Source organism: Archocentrus centrarchus, chromosome 24 (assembly GCF_007364275.1).
Source record: "Archocentrus centrarchus isolate MPI-CPG fArcCen1 chromosome 24, fArcCen1, whole genome shotgun sequence".
Classification (NCBI taxonomy): Eukaryota; Metazoa; Chordata; class Actinopteri; order Cichliformes; family Cichlidae; genus Archocentrus; species Archocentrus centrarchus.
The window spans coordinates 26140960-26161360 of record NC_044369.1 but is presented as its reverse complement, the minus strand read 5'-3'; the positions used below and the strand labels follow the sequence as shown (position 1 = coordinate 26161360).

Genomic DNA, 20401 nt, shown 5'->3' with positions numbered 1-20401 from the left:
CCTCTGTCCGATCAGCAGACAATCTGCTGACTAGTTTCTCTGCATGTAACATGTAACTGCATGTAACCCCTGATGCTAGTCCTACTCTAGCCACATCCCCAGACCCAAAGCAGGTCCTTCCTCTGGCCATTTCAGCACCAGGTCCTACCGTTGCGGACCTGAATAGCACTGTGCCCACACCAGGGTTATTATAGTTAACGAAAACGAACGAAATAACGAAAACTGAAATTGAAAAAACATTGTCGTTAACTGAAATAAATAAAGGCTACAATTAAAAGGAAAAAACGATAACTAAAAAAACTGTATTGTGAGTTTAAAAAACTAACTAAAACTAACTGAAATTATTGTGGATTGATCATTTTTCCGCTCTCCGAGTTTAAGCTGGGAGCGCCGTCGGGCAGCTGTGTGCGTGCGTGTGCACGAGAAAGCGGCAGAGTCGCTCTGAACCGATCGGGTTCAGAGCGGGTCCACGCTGCCACAACGCTGTGATGAACCTGTTCAGTTCTTGTGCGTTTCCATCTACTTTATCAGTGAGAGAATAACAATCAGGAATAATAATCAAAGCATCAGTATAAGGACTCACAAATGTCAGCAAATTCCTGGAGGGAGACTGCTGTCGGAATGGACGTGAGGAAATGAAGGAAGTGGAAAAACAGGGACAAATATGTTTGCAGCCAAAAAACTGAACACAAAGAGCGAGGACCAAAAAAAGTCCCAGCTGGCACCGCAGCACACGACCACAAGGTAATTAACACACACAACACACAAAGCTACACAAGCATAAATGCGGACATGAGGTCGGACACTTGTTGTGTACAGAGGCTGCAAAGACCCTGCAAGTCTAATCAGCGAGCATCTAACCAAGCTAACAGAAGCAGCTTCAGGTGGTGAGAACATCAGGATGCAGCTGGATTTGACCTTTTGTCAAACAGCACATGTAGCTGTTGTTAATCTACTGCACTGACACTGGAGTTTATTAGGAGTTTATTGTAGAAGTCATTGAGTTTGGGAGTTCATGTTTTTCTTTGTTTCTCCCTGTTGATGTTCATGCGTGTCCTAATTATTACACATTTAGCATGTAGTGCTTCTGTCTTGTGAACTGTTGGTTGTTGAATATATTTCTTTATGGTATCTTTTGTTGAGTTTTTATTACATAATAGTCACTTTGGTGCATTGAATCTTGCACCTGACAAAGTATGAAAATACTAAAACTAATACTGAAACTAACGAAACTAAACTAAAACTAAGCATTAAACCTAAAATAAAACTAATAAAAAACAAGCAAAACCGCTCTGAAAACTAATGAAAACTAACTGAATTAGAGAAACAAAAGTAAAAATGAACTAAAACTAAACAATAATGTAAAAATCCAAAACTATTATAACCCTGGCCCACACAGCCAGTACTAACTAACTATCGTGCCTTCGCCAATATGTTCCGCTCATTCAACTCGGCGTGGTACCGCACTAGACCTCGGCTGGAATACTCTGTGGCTCAGGACACGTTTCTGCTTCCCGAATGAATTTGTCACAAAGTTTCCCCAAAAAAAAACAGAAGAATGATTCTGTAGTTTTTCACATTTTGCATTTTTTGCAGTTGCTGTTCTCTTTCTGTTGTACTGTTGTATAATTAAAAAAAAGAAAACAAAAATAATTTAAAAAAATAAATAAAATGTATATTCCAGCCACAGAAGGCCACAGAAAACACGCTTTCAAGATGGCGGCCCGCACAGACGCAGCGGCTCGCGGCTCTTCCTTTCAGTGCTCTTTTTTGTACTTTTTGTATTTCATATTTGTTAGTTTTGGTGCATTTGTCTCTGCAAACAACTGCTACACACGCCAGGATCTTGTGGACATTGGCTACCGGCACAAGATATCAGTATCGAGTGATTTTCACTACACTCATAACATCCCAGACAACATAGCGAGACCGCCGGGTGCTCCGTGGATTGTTATCGGGTCTGGAAGGCGCCGCCGACGGTGGAGGGAGAGGAAGCAGAAGCGGGGCTGCAGGTCCGGCTTTATGCTGAAGCTGAAATGCCAACCACACAGGCCTCCTCTGCCGAGCCTGTATCTCTCCAACGGTCCATGGTAAATAAAACGGACAACCTAGAGTTAGAGCTGGCTGTAAATCGCTATGTTCGTGACTGTTGTGTAATGATTATCACCGAGACCTGGCTAAACACCCCGATGCTAGCGTGCAGCTAGCAGGCTGCACTCTGCTACGCAGAGATCGGACCAAGGACTCCGGTAAGAGCAGGGGAGGGGGTCTCTGTATTTACGTGCATGAGGACTGGTGTAACAACGGAACAATCATAGACAAACATTGTTCCCCAGACCTCGAGTACATGTCTGTAAGATGTCGGCCTTTTTTTCTACCCAGAGAGCTAACAGTAGTGATCGTCACAGCTGTGTATATAGCTCCCGATGCTAACGTTAGCATGGCGCGCTCTCTCCTGCTGAACGCCATTAACGAACAGCAGCGGGTCCACCCCGACGGTGTTCTTATTATCGCAGGAGACTTTAACAAAGCCAACTTAAAGACTGTACTCCCGAAATTCCACCAACATGTCAAATGTTCCACAAGAGGGGAGAACACTCTTGACCATGTTTACTCCAACATTAAGAACGCTTACAGAGCCAAACCCCTCCCCCACCTCGGCCAGTCCGACCATCTTTCCCTGCTGCTCACCCCAGCATACACCCCCCTCAGACGGAGAGCCAGGCCTACTGTAAAAACCATTACAACCTGGCCCGAAAACGCACTCTCCGACCTACAGGACTGCTTTGCATACACAGACTGGGACTTATTCGAACACAAGGACCTAGAAACATTCACAGGGACGGTACTGGACTACATTAAGTTCTGTATCGGAAATGTGACTGTTAGCAAAAACATCCGGGTTTTCCCTAACCAGAAACCCTGGATGAACAGCCAGGTCCGTTCACTCCTCAAAACCCGTGATGCTGCCTTCAGGTCAGGCGACAGAGCTCTGTACAGTGCTGCTCGAGCTGACCTGAAAAGAGGAATTAAAAAAGCCAAAACGGACTACAGGAGGACAATAGAGTCCCATCTGTCCAGCAATAACACACGGGAGGTGTGGCAGGGCATTCAGAACATCACAAACTTCAGAGGCTGTGATGTGACTGCAGGAGACCTGAGTGTCTCACTAGCAGAGGAACTTAACTGTTTCTTTGCTCACTTTGAGATGCCTCAGGACCACCCATCTGCTCCAGTCCTGCCCCCCCCCCCACACCACCAGTCTGCACCCCACTCACTGTCCAGGAGCATGAGGTACGGCGCGTGCTCCTGGCAGTGAACCCCAGGAAGGCTGCCGGACCAGACAGAGTACCTGGCAAGGTGATCAGAGCGTGTGCCCACCAGCTCACCCTGATTCTCACCAGGATTTTCAACCTCTCCCTGGCCCAAGCAGTCATCCCCCCCTGCCTAAAAACAGCCACAATCATCCCCGTGCCCAAAAGGTCATCTGTCACCAGCCTAAATGATTACCGCCCTGTGGCCTTCACACCAGTAATCATGAAGTGCTTTGAGAGGCTGGTTCTCCAGCACATCAAAGACCATCTGCCCCCCACTTTCGACACCCATCAGTTTGCATATCGTGCAAACAGATCCACAGAGGACGCCATCGCTGTAGCTCTCCACTCTGTGTTGAGCCACTTGGAGCAGCAGCAGAGCTACGCTCGCATGCTCTTTGTGGATTACAGCTCAGCGTTCAACACAATCATCCCGGACATTCTCACCACCAAACTGCACACCCTGGGCCTCCCCCCTCTCACATGTTCCTGGATCAGGGACTTCTTAACCAACCGGCCCCAGACTGTGAGACTTGGCCCCCATCTCTCCTCCACCCGCACACTGAGGACTGGCTCCCCACAGGGCTGTGTGCTGAGCCCCCTCCTGTACTGCCTCTACACCCATGACTGTAGTCCGGCCCACAATAACAACCTCATCGTCAAATTTGCTGACGACACCACAGTGGTCGGACTCATCTCAAAGGGAGATGAGGCAGCTTACAGAGAGGAGGTCCTGAAGTTGACAGCCTGGTGTTCAGAGAACAACCTGGTACTGAACACCATGAAAACCAAAGAGATCATCATCGACTTCAGGAAGCACAGGACTGACCCAGCCCCCCTCTACATGAACGGCGAGCGTGTGGAGAGGGTCCACACCTTCAGGTTTCTCGGTGTCCTCATCTCTGCTGATCTCTCTTGGTCAGATAACATCACAGCTGTTATCAAGAAGGCTCAGCAGCGACTTCACTTCCTGAGGGTCCTCAGGAAGAACAACTTGGACTCAAACCTGCTGCTGACCTTCTACCGCTCATCCATTGAGAGCCTGCTGACGTACTGTATCACAGTATGGTACGGCAGCTGCACTGAGGCAGACAGGGTCAGGCTTCAGAGGGTAGTCAAGACAGCACAAAGAATCGTTGGCTGCCCTCTCCCCTCCCTGATGGACATCTACACCTCCCGCTGCATCAGCAGAGCCAGGAACATCATCAAGGACAGCTCACACCCTGGCTTTGACCTGTTTGACCTGCTGCCCTCTGGCAGGCGCTACAGGTGCATCAAAGCCAGAACAAACAGACTCAGGAACAGTTTCTTCGCCAGAGCAATCACCACCCTGAACTCACACACTCACCCACTGTAACTGTGCAACACCCACATCTCTGTGCAATATTATATCATTCATACTGAACAATATCTAACATTCCTATATTGTGTAATATCCAGTATTCATTCACTAGTGCAATATTCATTCACCAAGTGCAATATTCATCATCTTCATTATTATATGTATACACACATTTACTTTCTTACAATGTACAGATGCACCAATGTAGGTATGTATGTATATATTTTTATACATTCTATTTTTTGTATATTTTACACATTGTTTATTTTCTGTATATCTCTTGATCATATTGATTATACTAGATTATAATATTTTTATAATATTTTTATTTTCATTTTAGAGAGTTTGATTTTCTGTTACATGGCACTGAACAGGAGTGGCCCTCCAATCTCATTGTACATCCGGTATAATGACAATAAAGGCATTCTAATCTATTCTATTCTATTCTATTCTATTCTATTCTATTCTATTCTATTCTATTCAAATCTGTGTACTTTTTGTGATGTCCCAAACCCAGATAAATGGAGAGGGTATATGTATATCTTTGTGCCTACTAGGGCTGTACTCAACTCCCAAAAAACAAACAAATATAGCCTAATATTTTGTGTCATATTATATATATACTTGCCTACCTACATTTTCAGTCTGCCCACCCAACTACAGTGGGCTAGAACCGGGCCTGCATTAAATTGTGTTTTTTTGCACCAACAAGGTCATCTACTAATCAGAAGGTTGATGGTTCGATTCCTGGGTGCTCCAGTCTACATTCCAAAGTATCCTTGAGCAATATACTGAACCCCAAGTTGCTCTCCAATGCAACTGTTGGAGTGTGAATGTTAGACAGAAAGCAGTTTAAAATAGAAAACAGTGTTTGTGTGAATGGGTAAATAAAAACGTGTTGTATAAAACTGCTTTGAGTGCTGAGCTAGAATGGAAACGTGCTAAATAAGAACTAGACCATTTACATCACCTGAGAGAGACATCTGGCCCTTCAGATCATCTGTTCACTGGGCTCTTCATCAGAAATGGTCTCAGTGGTAGGGCAGCCGTCAAGAAGCCATTCTTAGGGAAGGGAAACAGGGAGGAAAGGCTGAAAAATAGCACATTACACAAGAACTGGACTGAAAATCAGTGGCAACAGGTCTGGTGCAGCAATTAACCCAATTTTTAAAATTTTTTTTAAAATTGTTGTTGGTGTGAACTCAGGAGGGAGGTGAGTGTCTGTGTCTGTAAACACAGCTGAGGCTCTGTCGTGGCTTGAGGCTGCATTTCAGCCAGGAATGAATGCAGAGCAGATTTTGATCCAATATTCAATAGCATCTGGAAAGCATCCAATCAACAACGCCTGGAAAACTGTTCCTCAAGAATACTTAGAGAAATGAGAAGAAAGCTGCCAAAGAGAGTTCAGGCTGAAGAATAAAGGTGTTCATAGCAAATATTGACTTTCAAGCTTGTTAGAACTGCACCATCTCTGTTTAGCCATTTATATTTAAATACATACATGCTACATACTAATACAATTAGAAGGGAGTACAAAGAGGCTGTTACAAGGGGGCGAAGTTGAAACGGGAAGGACATTTGTTTGCTTGTGAAATTTCGACATTGCTCAGTGTTGTCAGGGGAGTGTGTTGTGACAGGTCTGCAGGAAGGAGTGAATTTCACCGACTCTTCCCACTCTACAAACACCGACACGGTGAAGGTGTCTCGGCCAGTTCGTGCTGTACAGGTAAGATTTTCACTTCATTATCGCGCTTATTTATGAGCCGAAACCTTTATTCCGCCTCGTCGCTGACAGTCGTCTGCTGTTTCGGACTCAAATAATTTCACGATCATCGCGCTGGTCAATAAGCCTGTAAATGTGATGAAGAGCTCCGACTGTGAACACGTTACAAACGTCTGCTCGGATTTAAGCTGACAGGGAAACAGCAGGAAACAGCTAATAAGCACCGGGGGGAGATTTCACCCTCGTGTAATACAGCGTTCAGCCCAGATACCACACACTAGAACAGTGTTTCCCACGGAGCTGCGGACCCCCACAAATCCCACATCCCCGCTTCCGGTCGTTTCATCGCGCTGTGAAATTTATCTTCTTCACTCTCATCAAAATACAAGAGAAAAAGATGTATTTCCTTCAAAATTTGATCAAAAACATAAACAACACAGGCTGTTGGCTATAAATTGGTAATACTACCCAGTCATACAGTACCAGTCAAAGGTTTTTACACACACTCTTCCATTCAAATGAATGGAAGTGTGTCCAAACTTGCCAATATGTGTCATGAACTGGACTGAGGAAGGACTCACTTGCGGGACACAGAACCCAGAACAGAAACCACTTTATTGTGGGAGCTGATGCGAACTGGGAGGAAGAAGACAGTTTCCCTCCGGGGTCCCTCCTCTGGTACAGGCTGTTCCGTCGAGTCGCGTTTCCCCATCAGATACTGTTTCCCCACCGTATCCTCGCCGCTCCGCGCCGCCCAAACGCCATAAAACGGTATCTGATGGCGGTCATTGGGTCATCAGTTACAGTTCCCCCAGTTTATTACAGGGGGAACGGTATCTGATGGCTTTATGTCACCAATCAGATACCGTTCCCCCTATAATAAACTGGGGGAACGGTAACTGATACCCGAATGACAGCCATCAGACACCGCTTTTTGCCGCGTGGGCGACGCGGAGCGGCGAGGAGACGCTGGGGAAACAGAACCTGATGGGGAAACGCGAATCGACGTAACACCGGGTCGGAGGATCCGTGGGCGATCACGCACACTAAAACTTCCTTAGCTCAAACGTCTTCTGGAGCGGGCTTGGTCTGCAGGGAATTTGAATCGAGTTTAAATCACTGAGCTGAGGGAGGACACCTTCCGCAGCAGCATGTACACAAAACACGCCCACAAACACGAAGACATAGAACGGGGAGGGGTGCGGGACAACAACAAAAAAAGAAAGAAACAGGTGGCATGCGCGGGGGAGCTCCGCGGACCATGACACTACCACTGGGACACAAAGTTCAATAGAAGAGCAGTACATTTAGGTCAGAGTAATGAGCACTATCACAAAGTAAACACCTCCTATTACCAGTTTTAATTCACTTTCTATATAAATAAATGCATTTATATAAATAACTATGCGCACTCAATTTCTGTTATGGCAGCGGTCCACACTTTGGGAACCACTGTACTAGTTTTTTAAGAGAACATATTTCAAGTTTGATCAATAATAACCAATGCTGTTGATTTGAAAAAACCAGCCGCTAGAAAAGTTGCAAAGGAAAAGATAAGACTGCTAACATCTCAAACGTTTCAGATAGTTTGCACAGGTTCTGTTATCCTCCAAATCAATACACATCTGCTCCCAGTGGTGCGTAAACGTAACTTTTTGTCTGAAATCAAACAGTAATTTAATCTGACACTTTTTGTTGACTCATGAAACTTACGGATCAAACATTTTGCCAGCACAAACACTAATATAATGAAACCATATCAAAAGTGGTGCAGCACCAGCAACAATCTCTGCAATATGACACATTCTGCTGTCCATATTAGCTCAAGGCAAACATGCCAGCTGTTCAAATGGAGCTTTATTATCCAAGCTGACACTGGGATTTTTTTTTTTTTGACTCACCTTATTAAATGTTCACATACCTGCTTTTTGTTGCAGATATTTGTTCAGCTAAGACAATGCAACACATTTCCATTGTTAAAGCTTTATTTGTTTTTTCTTTGTCAATATCTGCATAGGTTGAGGACAGAATGTGGATGCTGATCCTTCAGTTGATTTGCGCTGGTTTGTACCTAAAGGTATGTATATTAAACTGACTTCATCATTGACTTCAGCATACATGGGAATACAGACTATAAAGTCAATAACAGAATTTGTGCAATTCTAACGAGCTTGAAAGTCAATATTTGGTGTGACCACCTTTATTCTTCAGCTCAGCCTAACCTCTCTGAGGCAGCTTTCTCATAATATAATTTAAGTAGGCTTCAGGAACACTTCTCCAGGCTTCTTGAAGGGCATTCAAAGATGATCCCACACGACTTCAATAATGCTGAGGTTTCTCTGGTGGGGCCAATCCATGACTGATGGTGTTCCATTGTGTGTCAATCAATTTTGACAAGATCTCCAACACCACTGGCTGAAATGCAGCCCCAAACCATGACAGAGCCTCCACCATGTTTTACAGACAGCTGTACACACTCACTGTTGCACCTCTCTCCTGACTCTCCTCCATATGTAGAACACTATGAACCAAAATTTCAAATATGGAATCATCCTTGTTGCCATTGATTTTCAGTTCTTTTATAATTTTGCATACCTCAGCCTTTTCTCCCTGTTTCTCTTCCTTAAGAATGGCTTCTTGACTGCCACCATTTCTGTTGACGCTCCAGTGAACTGTAGATGGATCAGCCGAAGTGGCAGATGCATCTCTCAGGTCCGGTGTCAATCTTTGCTAGATTATTTCCTGTTTCATAAGGACATGACCTTCAGTTAACGTTCATTTTCTGTAGATAGTTTTTTGAGCTTGCGACTTATTCTTTGGTCCTTCATTTGTCCAGTTTTTCATATCTTTTAAGGACACATTGCACATAATGCTGAGTTATGCAAAATTTTAGGCTAATAGCTCTTTGGAAATCACTTTGTCCATGCAAAAATACTATGTTATGCCTGTCAGACTGTGCTATATTTGGCATTTTTCACTGAATAAACTAAAAGAAATGGGAACAAATGATGTGTTTTTGACAGACCACTAGGAACAAAGTCCTAGACCTTCAGAAAGCCTGGAGAACTACTGCTTCAGACCACTTAAAAAAAATTACAGGGAAATCTGGCTCCATGGAAATAAAGTATAAATAAATTTATTTGCATATTCCAAAGGGACAGATGCTAATAAAGCCCCAAACCTATCCTCAGATTTAGATGGGTGCCAATAACCAGGTTGGTATTAGGAGTTCGGTACACCAGCACAGCACCCAGTTAGCTAGCAATTTAAAAAAAAAAAAAAAAAAAAAAGTAATATGGTGCACTTAGGTGCTGTTTGGCCAGCAGCTGGCATTTTAAGGAAAACTACATAATCAGAGCTATTTTTACAAGGTAAAAAAATGTGACTGCAAGACAAATGGATTTGTTAGTAAAGAGTTGGATTTAGCCAGTTAGCATCACAGGTGAACTAACTCATTACTGTCAATAGTAAGAACATATAGACCAATGAGGGCCAGTTATCATCTGATCTTCATGCTATTTTTTTTTTTTTTTTTTTTCAAGCCTGTCATGTCTGGCAATGCACTGTTATACCAAACATATTTGCTTTTGCTTTTATTCATGCCACGTCTAACAGGCAGGTAGGGAGGGGCAAGAAGAGAGAGATAGAGAGAGAAAGGGGAAAATAAATAAATAAAAAAAATAAATAAAAAAGGGACAAAACCAAAAAATAAATAAATAAATACAGGTAGAGAGGTAGCTACACACACACACACACACACACACACACACACATACACACATATACAGGTCATATACTCATACACACACATATGTCAGTCACACACTCATGCACACACAAATGGACCTTACATGGACACTAAGTGTGGACGAGCTGGTACCAGCACAGAGCCAGCGGCATCCCGGGGAAGCATCCAACCCAGGATACCGATCTTCACGCTATTTCTGTTGGCCCGGGTCTTACGTTGAACACAGCTGCTGTTCCCTTGTTGCTATTAAACATGTACAAGGAATTCAAGACAACTCTTAACCACAGCAACACACAATCCCATTGGGTTTACACTTTGTAGCATGAACATTGGTTTTTCAGCAGGACCATGAACAAAAACAATCACTATGCTATGCAAGGGTAATATAATCAAAAAGTAAAAGAAAAATCAAAGAGTAATAGAGTGATGCATTGCATGGCCTGGAGTCCTTAATCATCCAATCCACACCCAGGGTTTATGCAGGCCAAAACTTTTAGATTAGATTAGATTAGATTAAACTTTATTAATCCCTTTGGGAGGGTTCTGTCAGGGAAATTAAAGTTCCATTAGCACTTTTTACATTATATGCAAACAAGCAGTAATATAGTTGGAAGAAGCTGGAGAAGTTCCACATGAAGATCTCATAAAGCTGATTCAGAGGAAATTGTAGCAACTTTGAGGAATTATGAAACATGTTTTTGATACTTTTTTCTTATTAAATTATTCTATAGATGTATTTTTGCAGTTTTAATCTCTTGATTATTATCATGGTAACCTTTCTATCTGCAGGTAACTGTATCCTACCAACCATGCCATGTGAGTGGACAACGTGCTTCATGTAGCTTTAAGAACCACTACTGGGTTCCTGCTCTGCCCCCCAACATCACCCACCTCTTTCTGGGACACAACTTTATCAGTGAGATCAACAGCACCTCGCTCAGAGACTTAGTGGAGTTACTAGTATTAGATCTTGGATATCAGAATGGAATGCTCGTCATAAAGAACAATGCTTTCCTCAGGCAGAGAAAATTAATGAAATTGGACCTAGGCTACAATCTGGGCCTTAAGCTGGAGCCGAGGGCATTTGCAGGACTGTTAAATTTACAACAATTGTCTTTGTATTATTGTGACTTGACGGACTCCATACTATCGGAAAGCTATCTGGAGCCACTTCTGTCCTTGGAAGTGCTTGATCTTTCATTTAACAAGATAGTGAGACTCCAGCCAGGTCTGTTCTTTTCAAGATTCAAAAGGTTCACACAGCTGATCCTCAAATTAAATAAGATCAAAAACATATGTGAAGAGGATCTCGTTGGTTTCAGGGGTAAAACATTTGAACTCCTGGACTTGAGCTCCAGCGGTTTATACCAAAATGATGAACGGGGAAGCTGCGGGAACCCTTTCAAAGGTTTGGCCTTCCAAGTTCTTGATTTAACCTCCAGTGGATTAAATGTGGACCAAACTAGACAGTTCTTCAAAGCAATAGAAGGGACTCCAATTTATCATCTTAAATTCTCTGGAGTCATTGGCAAAGGGTTTTCATATAATAACATCCCAGATCCAGATAAAGGCCTATTTGAAGGGCTGAAAAACAGTTCAGTTAATATTTTAGATCTGTCTAAAAACTGCATATTTGCTTTGGAGAGTGCTGTTTTCAGTCATCTCGGAGATTCAAAGATGATCGATGTGTCCCTAAACAAAATCAATCAGATTAACAAAAATGCCTTCGATGGCCTTCAGGATCATTTAATAATACTCAACCTGTCGTCCAACCTTCTAGGAGAAATACATTCGCACACATTCACCAATCTGACTGAACTTAAAGCGTTGGATTTGTCCTACAACCACATTGGTGTGTTGGGAGACAAGGCATTCAGTGGTCTTCATAAATTACAATATTTATTTTTGACATCAAACTCACTGCGAACCCTGGGTTTTCCTGTGTCACTACCAAACGTACAGTATCTCTATTTGGGAGATAATAAGTTGAAATATATCAGTGGAATCAATGAATTGGGCATGAACAGTGTCCATGTAGATATTACAAACAACAGATTAACAAATATGGAGGATGTTTATGATATTTTAACTAATTTCCCAAGACTTGAGAAGTTATTCTATGGTGGCAACTCCATCAGGTGGTGCACACTAAATAAGGGCAATGCAGTACCTTATAATAATAGTTTGATAGTGCTCGATCTTCATGATAGTTCCCTGCAGATAATTTGGGCGCAGGGGCAGTGCCTTGACCTGTTTGACCATCTTGAAAGTCTGATTGGTCTAAATATAAGCTTTAATTCACTCATGACACTCCCACGAGGGATTTTCAGGGGTCTCAGTTCAATCATAGAGATGGACCTTTCGTACAATGCCTTGACCTTTCTGCACCCAGATGTCTTTCCGGTCAGCCTGAAAATGCTCCATCTCTCAAACAACTTCCTAGCCTCCCCTGATCCTATGACGTTTCAGTCTCTCAGCTCTCTCAGCCTGTCAGCAAATCGGTTCTACTGTGACTGCAATCTGGGGAGCTTCTTGGAGTGGCTGAACACAACTGATGTCATCTTGTTGAACCCAATTGAGGAATTAAGATGTGCGTTTCCAGCTGCTTTCCATGACCTTCCTCTGCTGAATTACTCCACAATCATTGAACCATGCGAGACAGATGACACGCAGGCAGTCCAAGATCTGAGGCTTGCTGTCTTCATTTTCTCTGCCTGCCACATCATTACTGTCATCCTCGTTGGAATTACTTACGCCCATCTACGAGGGCAAATGTTTATCATCTACAAGAAGATTGCCAGCAGGGTTCTTGAGGGCCCAAAACAGACTCCTCTTGCAGATGAGATGAAATATGACGCCTTTGTCTGTTATAGCAACAGTGACTACAGGTGGGTGGAAGGTGCTTTGCTGAAAAAGCTGGATAACCAGTTTTCAGAGGAGAATCTCTTCCACTGTTGTTTCGAGGCCCGAGACTTCCTGCCAGGTGAGGATCACCTTTCGAACATCAGAGATGCCATCTGGAGCAGCAGGAAGACTGTGTTTATTGTCTCCAAGGAGTTTCTTAAAGGTACTTCTTTTTTTTTTTTCTTCACTGATTAACTGATGACTTGTAACAGACTACGGCTAATTTATGACCCTGAATATATACATATATTACAGTCTCAGGTAAATGCGTTTATTGTAATTATCACTCATATGTCTTCAAATTTGGGTAATGAACATCAAGAGGTCTGAAAAATAAAACTAATACTGAAGTGGCTGTGGTGACCACTAAATGCTAAGCTAACCACCTTTTACAGTGTATAGATGGTTTATATTGATGCTAAGCTAACCATCTTCTACAGGAGGGTTGAATAAAAATTTTTTAAATTAACAAGGTAATCTTAAAATGAGCAGGATTAATATTGGGTTGTACCTCTTTGTAGATGGCTGGTGCTTGGAAGGGTTTGCTTTAGCCCAGGGCCGGATGCTGGAGGAGCTGACAGATGTCTTGGTTATGTTGGTGGTAGGGAAGGTGAGTATCAGGCTTAATAAGATCTTAGCATTAATGTATTATCCCCATACAAAGTGTTTGCAAATATTGCAGATAAAGAGCAGTATTACAATTGTAGAGTGGTTCATAATCACTGAGCTGTAGTTCTAATTTTGGTCTCCACCAACTGCTGAGTGAAATAAATTATATAGCTGAGTGTGTGTTGATCAGTGTTAATCATTTTTTAATGTAAAAATATCAATTATAGCTGATTCACAAAACCGTGTTTGAGATGTGACAACAGGTCAGCAGATAATAGAACGTTCTGCACGGACTTGCCACCATCAGCTGTCAGCCTGCATGCAGTTTAGAATTAACTTTGATTTCCACAGGGCAGAAACATGGTGCTGTTGATTTTTACTGAACTCAGTTCAGTTTTCAGTTCTTGCCTTGAATCTATCATATTACCTCCAAAGGTGGCTCCCTACCAGTTGATGAAGTGCAATGCAATCAGAGCCTTTGTCCAGAGGAAAGAGTACCTCACCTGGCCAGAGGACCCTCAGGACATGGAATGGTTTTATGATCGACTCGTCTCAAATATACTCAAAGACAGCAAGGTGAAAAAGCTCAAAGAGGACAAACCTGAGTCTGTGGGGCCTGAAGTTCAGCCTGACACTCATGACAGGGTTCAGGTAGAGAACATAAAAGAGACTGCCATGTGAACTCTGCCAGTTTGTTTAAGAATATTTTCTTGTTTTTTTGTTTTTTTTTGCATTTGAAACATTTGATCCTCTTTAAAACAGCGCCAATCAGTAAAGGTGAGATACTCATTCCTGTGCTTCCGTGCATTTTTCACTCATTAAATCCATTAAATCAGAATCACATGTTCCAGTTTAGACAAAAAGCATAAAGGATCTCAACATTATTTGAAACCAGTAATTCCAATTTAAGGAAAATCATCTGCAAATGGGGCAGATTTGAATGACTCACATGTGTCTTGAGGCGACTGTTGTGATTTGGTGCTATATAAATAAAATTGAACTGAATGTCCACTCAAGCTAATTCAACCCTAAAAGTAGACCCTGTGATCAAAGAGAACTCTCCTAGAATGCCTAAACTTCCCAACAGGATGTTTAGGCAGGTAACTCTTGTTGGTGTCAAAGTGCACTGTATTTCCAAAAGGTTTCACTCACCCATCCACATCATTGAATCCAGGTGTTCCAGTCACCTCCATGGCTACAGGAATATCAAACCAAGCACCTAGGCACACAGACTGCTTCTACAAACATCTGTGAATGACTGAGTCACATTTAAGAGCTCAGCAAGTTCCAGTGTGATAGGATGCCACTTGTGCAATACCACTATCAGCTGACTGTGGAATATTTAGTAGTGAGGAAATTACCCACAGTCAGCTGATAGTGGTATTGTTAACAAAGTGGAGGTGATTGGGAACGACAGAAACTCAGCCATGAAGCGTTTGGCCTTTCACAACATTGTTCTGGACGTATGAATCAAGCATGGATCTGTTTGGCTCGGACCAAGGAGATTTTCAGGAGAAGAACCTCATACCAGCTGTGAAGCGTGGTGGCTTGGTCTTGCTTCGCTGCCTCAGGAACTCTGCAGCTTGCAGTCATCGATTCGACTGTGCGTTCTGCATCATAGCATGCTTAAAGATCACGAGAAACTACCTGCCCCAAAACAGGCATTTCAGCAGAATAACGATTATCAAACATTTTGTAGCTGAATAAGATTTACTGGAAAGAGTGATCAAAACTTTCAGTCGGCCAGTGTTGGAGTGATACAGAATTATGCAAACTGCCTAAAAGAAGTTATTTATGCTGGAAGGAGGAATATAAGCCACTGAGGCTTTATAGGGTTTACCTGTTTCACAAAGTATTCAGTAAGTGATTAAAAAAAAAAAGCTGTTGTTTTAATCATTGGCACAATTTCAAAGTGGATCAAATATTTCCTGATCCAAGTGTACTCTGACCACAGCAACCTGCCTATACCAAATGTCACCACGAAGCCAATACTCAGATGTTTTAGTAGGAGTTTTTAAAATGGGCCGTCTGGTCTGATTTTTCTTATTTTCTTTTTTATAGCGATGAAGTGAAGGGTTAAATGTGTGAAGGGAAATAAATAAATAAATAACCCTGACATGCCTGAGATAGACCAGCTGTTATTTTGCTCTGCTGCTGACCCTGCTGAATATTTTAAAGTTTTAATAACCTTGGCTGCAGTGATTTGTGGCATAGTAATAAATCAGTGTTGTTATGCTTAATTTTAAACAGCAGAATTCTATAAATCATGTAAAAATAATAAAGATTAAACTGCATCTGCAGCCCAGCATTTTCACATTACGATATTTGGCCAGTAAAGCAAAAGAAGTGGAGATAAACGATGTAATGATGACTGCCATGCTGGAATAAAGGTTTTTATAAATGACTCTTAGACAGAGAGGTTAAATCAGATGCAAAGATATCACATTTGGGGGGAAAATAAAGAAAAAAATGAAAATGCACTGAAACTCTGGAAAGTAATGTGCATGTATACAGTCTGTCCTATTATTTACTATTTTTGACCACTAGATGGCGAGCTGCCTCTTCTCTTGCCCCTTTCATGCCAGTCGAGAGTGATCAGTGAGTACCCACAGTGTTAATAACTGTTGGTCTGGGGGTCACCACATCAACGCTGTTCATAATTGCAATGGGTGTGTCACATAGTGAGGCTGTTTGAGTTCAACAGTGACTACAAATCATCTCTCTGAGCTCTCGGTTTGTTGGATAGTAAGTTCAGAGTCAGGCTTAAGGGGTCGGCCAGTTTCCTTTCATTTGGGCTGTGTGTCTGAAAACAGGAAGCTACTGGGCAGAGGAAAGCTTCCGTCCTGTTGGCCCCGGCCGTCTGCATCCTCCCAGCTTTTATGAGCCAGCTGTTCTGAACATTAGAGCCAGTCTGCAGGCTCCTGCTGCTTATACACTGTGGACAGTCCATTAATCTGGACACAGTGCAACATTAACATCTGTCCACCCTGTCTTTATTATGGAGTTGTTTCTATTTCCTGATTAATTTATTTTATTTATTTTTTTAAGCCAGTGTTCCTGTTCATGTTCCCAAAAAGGAGTCAAAAGTATCATTCCAAAGATGATGACTAGATTTGTTATTTAAAAAATTATTCTGAACATTATGACATCACAATGTAGCTAAACCTTGACCATGAAAATCTGATCAGTTCATTCTTGAGTTTGAGCCACCTTTGTGCCAAATTTAACTTAAATAACCACTTGTTACAACCAAGCTATGCAGAACACATTGAACCTTGAAGCAGATGGACTGCAGCAGCAGAAGACCACACCGGGTGCCACTCCTGTCAGCTAAGGACGGAAAGCGTAGGTTACTATTCACACAAGCACACCAGAACTGGACAACAGAAGATTAGAAAAATGTTGCCTGGTCTGATGAGTCTAAATTTCTGCTGTCACATTCAGACAGTAGGATCAGAATTTGGTGCCAACAACATGAAAGTATGGATCCCTCCTGCCATGTATCAGCGGTTTAGACTGGTCATGGTGGTTTTACAGTGTGGGGGATATTTTCTTGGCACACTTTGGGCCCCTTAGTACTGACTCATCATTGCTGAAATGTTATAGCCTACCTAGTATTGTTGCCATGTCCATCCCTTTGACCACAGTCTACACATCTTCTGAAGGCTGCAGGATAAACGTGCCATGTCACAAAGCTCAAAACCTGATACTAGCAAGGCATAACCAATAAAGGAGCCAGTGAGTAGGTTAGATTAAGTGCTACTTTCAGCGGTTTCCTTGTTCACAATGGTCACCACAGCAGATAGCTCTGCATGTTTGATTTGGCAGATTTTTATACTGCACACCCATCCCCCGAAGGGGTGTTTCCTCGTGGCATCAAACCAGATATCTTTCATTTCAACCACGACACTATGGAGCTAGTGGTCATTGAGTGTAATAGATGCTTCACTATCATGGCTCACTACCAGTCTTGATAGACCTCAACCATGCAGAACAGTTTTCCCTGCTCTGATGAGTCTTATCTTAACACTTATTCTTATTCTTTAAAGGGATGTTGAATATTATTTTGAGCCACTGAAGTCATTCAGTGACACTGCAAATGTTGGGATGGTCACATTTCCCTCAAAAGTCCTTATGTTTTGCTGTTTGTGTGTGTGTCACCAGTGGTACCCATTAACGAGTTTTGGACATAAATGTGTCAGTCAGAGGTGAAATATTATCCTGAACTAATGAATATACTGGTTACTTTGAAGGGAAATAAATGGACCCCCATGTGAGAAAAGAGCTGATTAAAACAAGTAGGAGAAAAAAAAAAGCAAAGCCTTTTTCACTTCCATAAATCTAGAGCAATCCAGAGGCTCCTCCAGAAAATAATTTGAAAAGTGGAAGCAAATGTTTACCTTGTAAACAAGCTCTCCAGCTCGGTGGCCTCGTCACAGTTATTCCAGGCCTGCAGATTATACTTAGAACAGATGCACACGCTTCTGAAATTCTCCCTTGAAGGGGAAATGTAATAAACCCTGCCCCATGACCATAGCTAATATTTGACCTGCATTTAAACAAATACAAATACAGGGATGCTCACACAAGCCTGAGGAGGGACTCCTCACTGCAGGGACTGAGCTGTGGAGGAGAGGAACCGTAGCCATGGGGATCAGAGGCTGAAGGGAACACAAGCTGAGCTGTACGAGTCAAAATAAGATCTTTCCTTCAGCACAGAAGCGTCAAATGAGCCCAGTGTGGTTTACTTATGTAATGCATTTTAAAGGGTTTGTTTGTATGTGTAAGTTTGTTTCAGGCTTGAGGGGTGTGACAGGGAGGAAAGAAGCAGCAGCAAATGCACAGTGGTACTTTTCCCTCCCACAACACAGAATGGTCGGTAGAGGGAATGTGTTTTAATCAGAGGAGGATTTGGGCGTCATCCTTTTTTTTCTCCGTGTGTTAATGAGCCAAGGTTGTGGTGGAAACTGATGTCCTGCGTCGAGTTTTTCAGAATTCCACGAAAGCGCCGCACTTTTAACCACAAAGTGAAAAGTGTCCCCCTCCCCCCCCAGTTTGACTCCTGAGGCAACAGGTGTTTTCTGCACAGTTTTACTAGAAGAAAAAGAGCAGCGTGGGATGAAGGAGGAGAGATGGTGTATCTGTCACCTGTTCAGACAGGCAGCTCAGTCTGCAACAGTTTTGACTTCCAGACTTGAAATTTGCTCTGTTGGCTCAGCGAGTGTTTGTAAATTTAACCTCCAACCATGGAGCCGGGGGTGGATGTGGACCTGTCGTAACATCATAAGTTAATACGGCAAACCTTGCAGCAAGAGTACAATTCCTGAAATTAGAGCTCCCAGGGTCAGCGTTCAGCCCCACTGATGTCTGCAGCCATCTGTAAAACACGGTGGAGGCTCTGCCATGGTTTGGGGCTGCATTTTAGCCAGTGGTGTTGGAGATGTTGTTAAAATTGATGGAATTTTGAATGCAGAAAAGTACCATCAGATTTTGATCCACCATGCAATACCACCCAGAAAGCATGTGATTGGCGACAGCTTCATTTTTCAGCATGACGATGATCCCAAGCACACTGCCAACGCAGTAAAAGCATACCTGGATAGAAAAATACACAATGGAATGCCATCAGTCGTGGATCGGCCTCCCCAGAGCTCAACATTACTGAAAAGGTGTAGGATCATCTCAACAGAGAACAGAACAAAAGGCAGAAACATCCAAAGAGCTTTGAATGTCCTTCAAGAAGCCTGGAGAACTCTTCCTGAAGACTACTTAAAGAAATGACAAGAAAGCCTCAGAGTTCAGGCTGTGTTGAAGAAAAGCTCTGCTTTTGCCTTATTTACTGTATTTCCATGTATGTTTGCATGTGTTTCAATCGGTGCACCGGTTTCCCTGTGAAATGAGGGGTGGCTCAGGAGTTTTGCACAGCATCTGTATAATGCAAGAGCTCAGTATTTTCCACTCTTTGCCCTTTATGTCACTTAGACTGCAGGGTTTCTGTCAGTGTATTGGATCCCTTCACCCATGTGGCCCAAGCACCATTATTCTATTTATCCATTTGTAATACAGAAGTTACCACCATTAGGTTAGCTAATGCATGTTATCAGTCTCATCTCAAAAAACAGTGACAGCAACTCATTCAAAATGTATTAGATGAGTAAAACTGCTGCTGATGGCAGCACGGCTGCTTTCTTAGTGTTTTCCTGGCAAAGTGGCGTCTCCTGTAATTAAAGCATTCTGCCTCAGCAAGCCTGTAGGGTGTAGAGCACTTTCTTTACTGGGTGTAATGATGTAATGTAATGAAGCTCAAAACATTAAAGTTTGTTTTTTCTTTTAAGTATCCATGAACTCGGTTCCTAAAATTCGTTTTGGTAGTTTTATCACTGCATATAACGCTTAACCTTTAATGGTTTCTGGGTAGAAATACTGCAGATGGACCCTTGTGAGTACGATTTGTAATCACAACTACAAGAAATAAAATCTGATCCGTTATTCTTGTATAAATCAAGTGTACATGTGCGGGCAGCCACACCCAGTTTAAATCCAGCCAGTGACCTCAAGCCATATGTAACAGATAGCACCGAAGGCGCCAGCAGTTATGAGACAATGAAACAGGTGTACACTGTTACAATTTAAGACTCTTTGAATGAAGCCTGTTCTTATTTCATGATGTGTGTGTGTGTGTGTGTGTGTGTGTGTGTATACACATAACAGCCGTACAATGGTAATTAAAAAAAAAAAAGACACTTTAATCATACAGTACA

General features: G+C 42.6%; 1 protein-coding gene across 1 annotated transcript; it reads left to right on the top strand.

Annotated features, from left to right (window-relative positions):
• The first annotated feature begins 6256 nt into the window (after positions 1 to 6256).
• Positions 6257 to 14415, top strand: tlr5a (toll-like receptor 5a). The gene is made up of 5 exons (XM_030721591.1): positions 6257 to 6382; positions 8397 to 8456; positions 10917 to 13194; positions 13553 to 13641; positions 14076 to 14415. Exons 2-5 carry the CDS (start codon positions 8409 to 8411, stop codon positions 14319 to 14321), a joined length of 2661 nt encoding a protein of 886 aa, XP_030577451.1. The 5' UTR covers positions 6257 to 6382; positions 8397 to 8408; the 3' UTR covers positions 14322 to 14415.
• The last annotated feature ends 5986 nt before the right edge of the window (positions 14416 to 20401 follow it).

Bases quoted from the DNA above. Each gene is read 5' to 3' on its own strand.
- tlr5a (XM_030721591.1), top strand. From the start codon at position 8,409: ATGTGGATGCTGATCCTTCAGTTGATTTGCGCTGGTTTGTACCTAAAG. The intron at 13,195-13,552 runs GTACTTCTTTTT...ACCTCTTTGTAG, and splicing joins CTCCAAGGAGTTTCTTAAAG to ATGGCTGGTGCTTGGAAGGG. The intron at 13,642-14,075 runs GTGAGTATCAGG...TTACCTCCAAAG, and splicing joins TTATGTTGGTGGTAGGGAAG to GTGGCTCCCTACCAGTTGAT.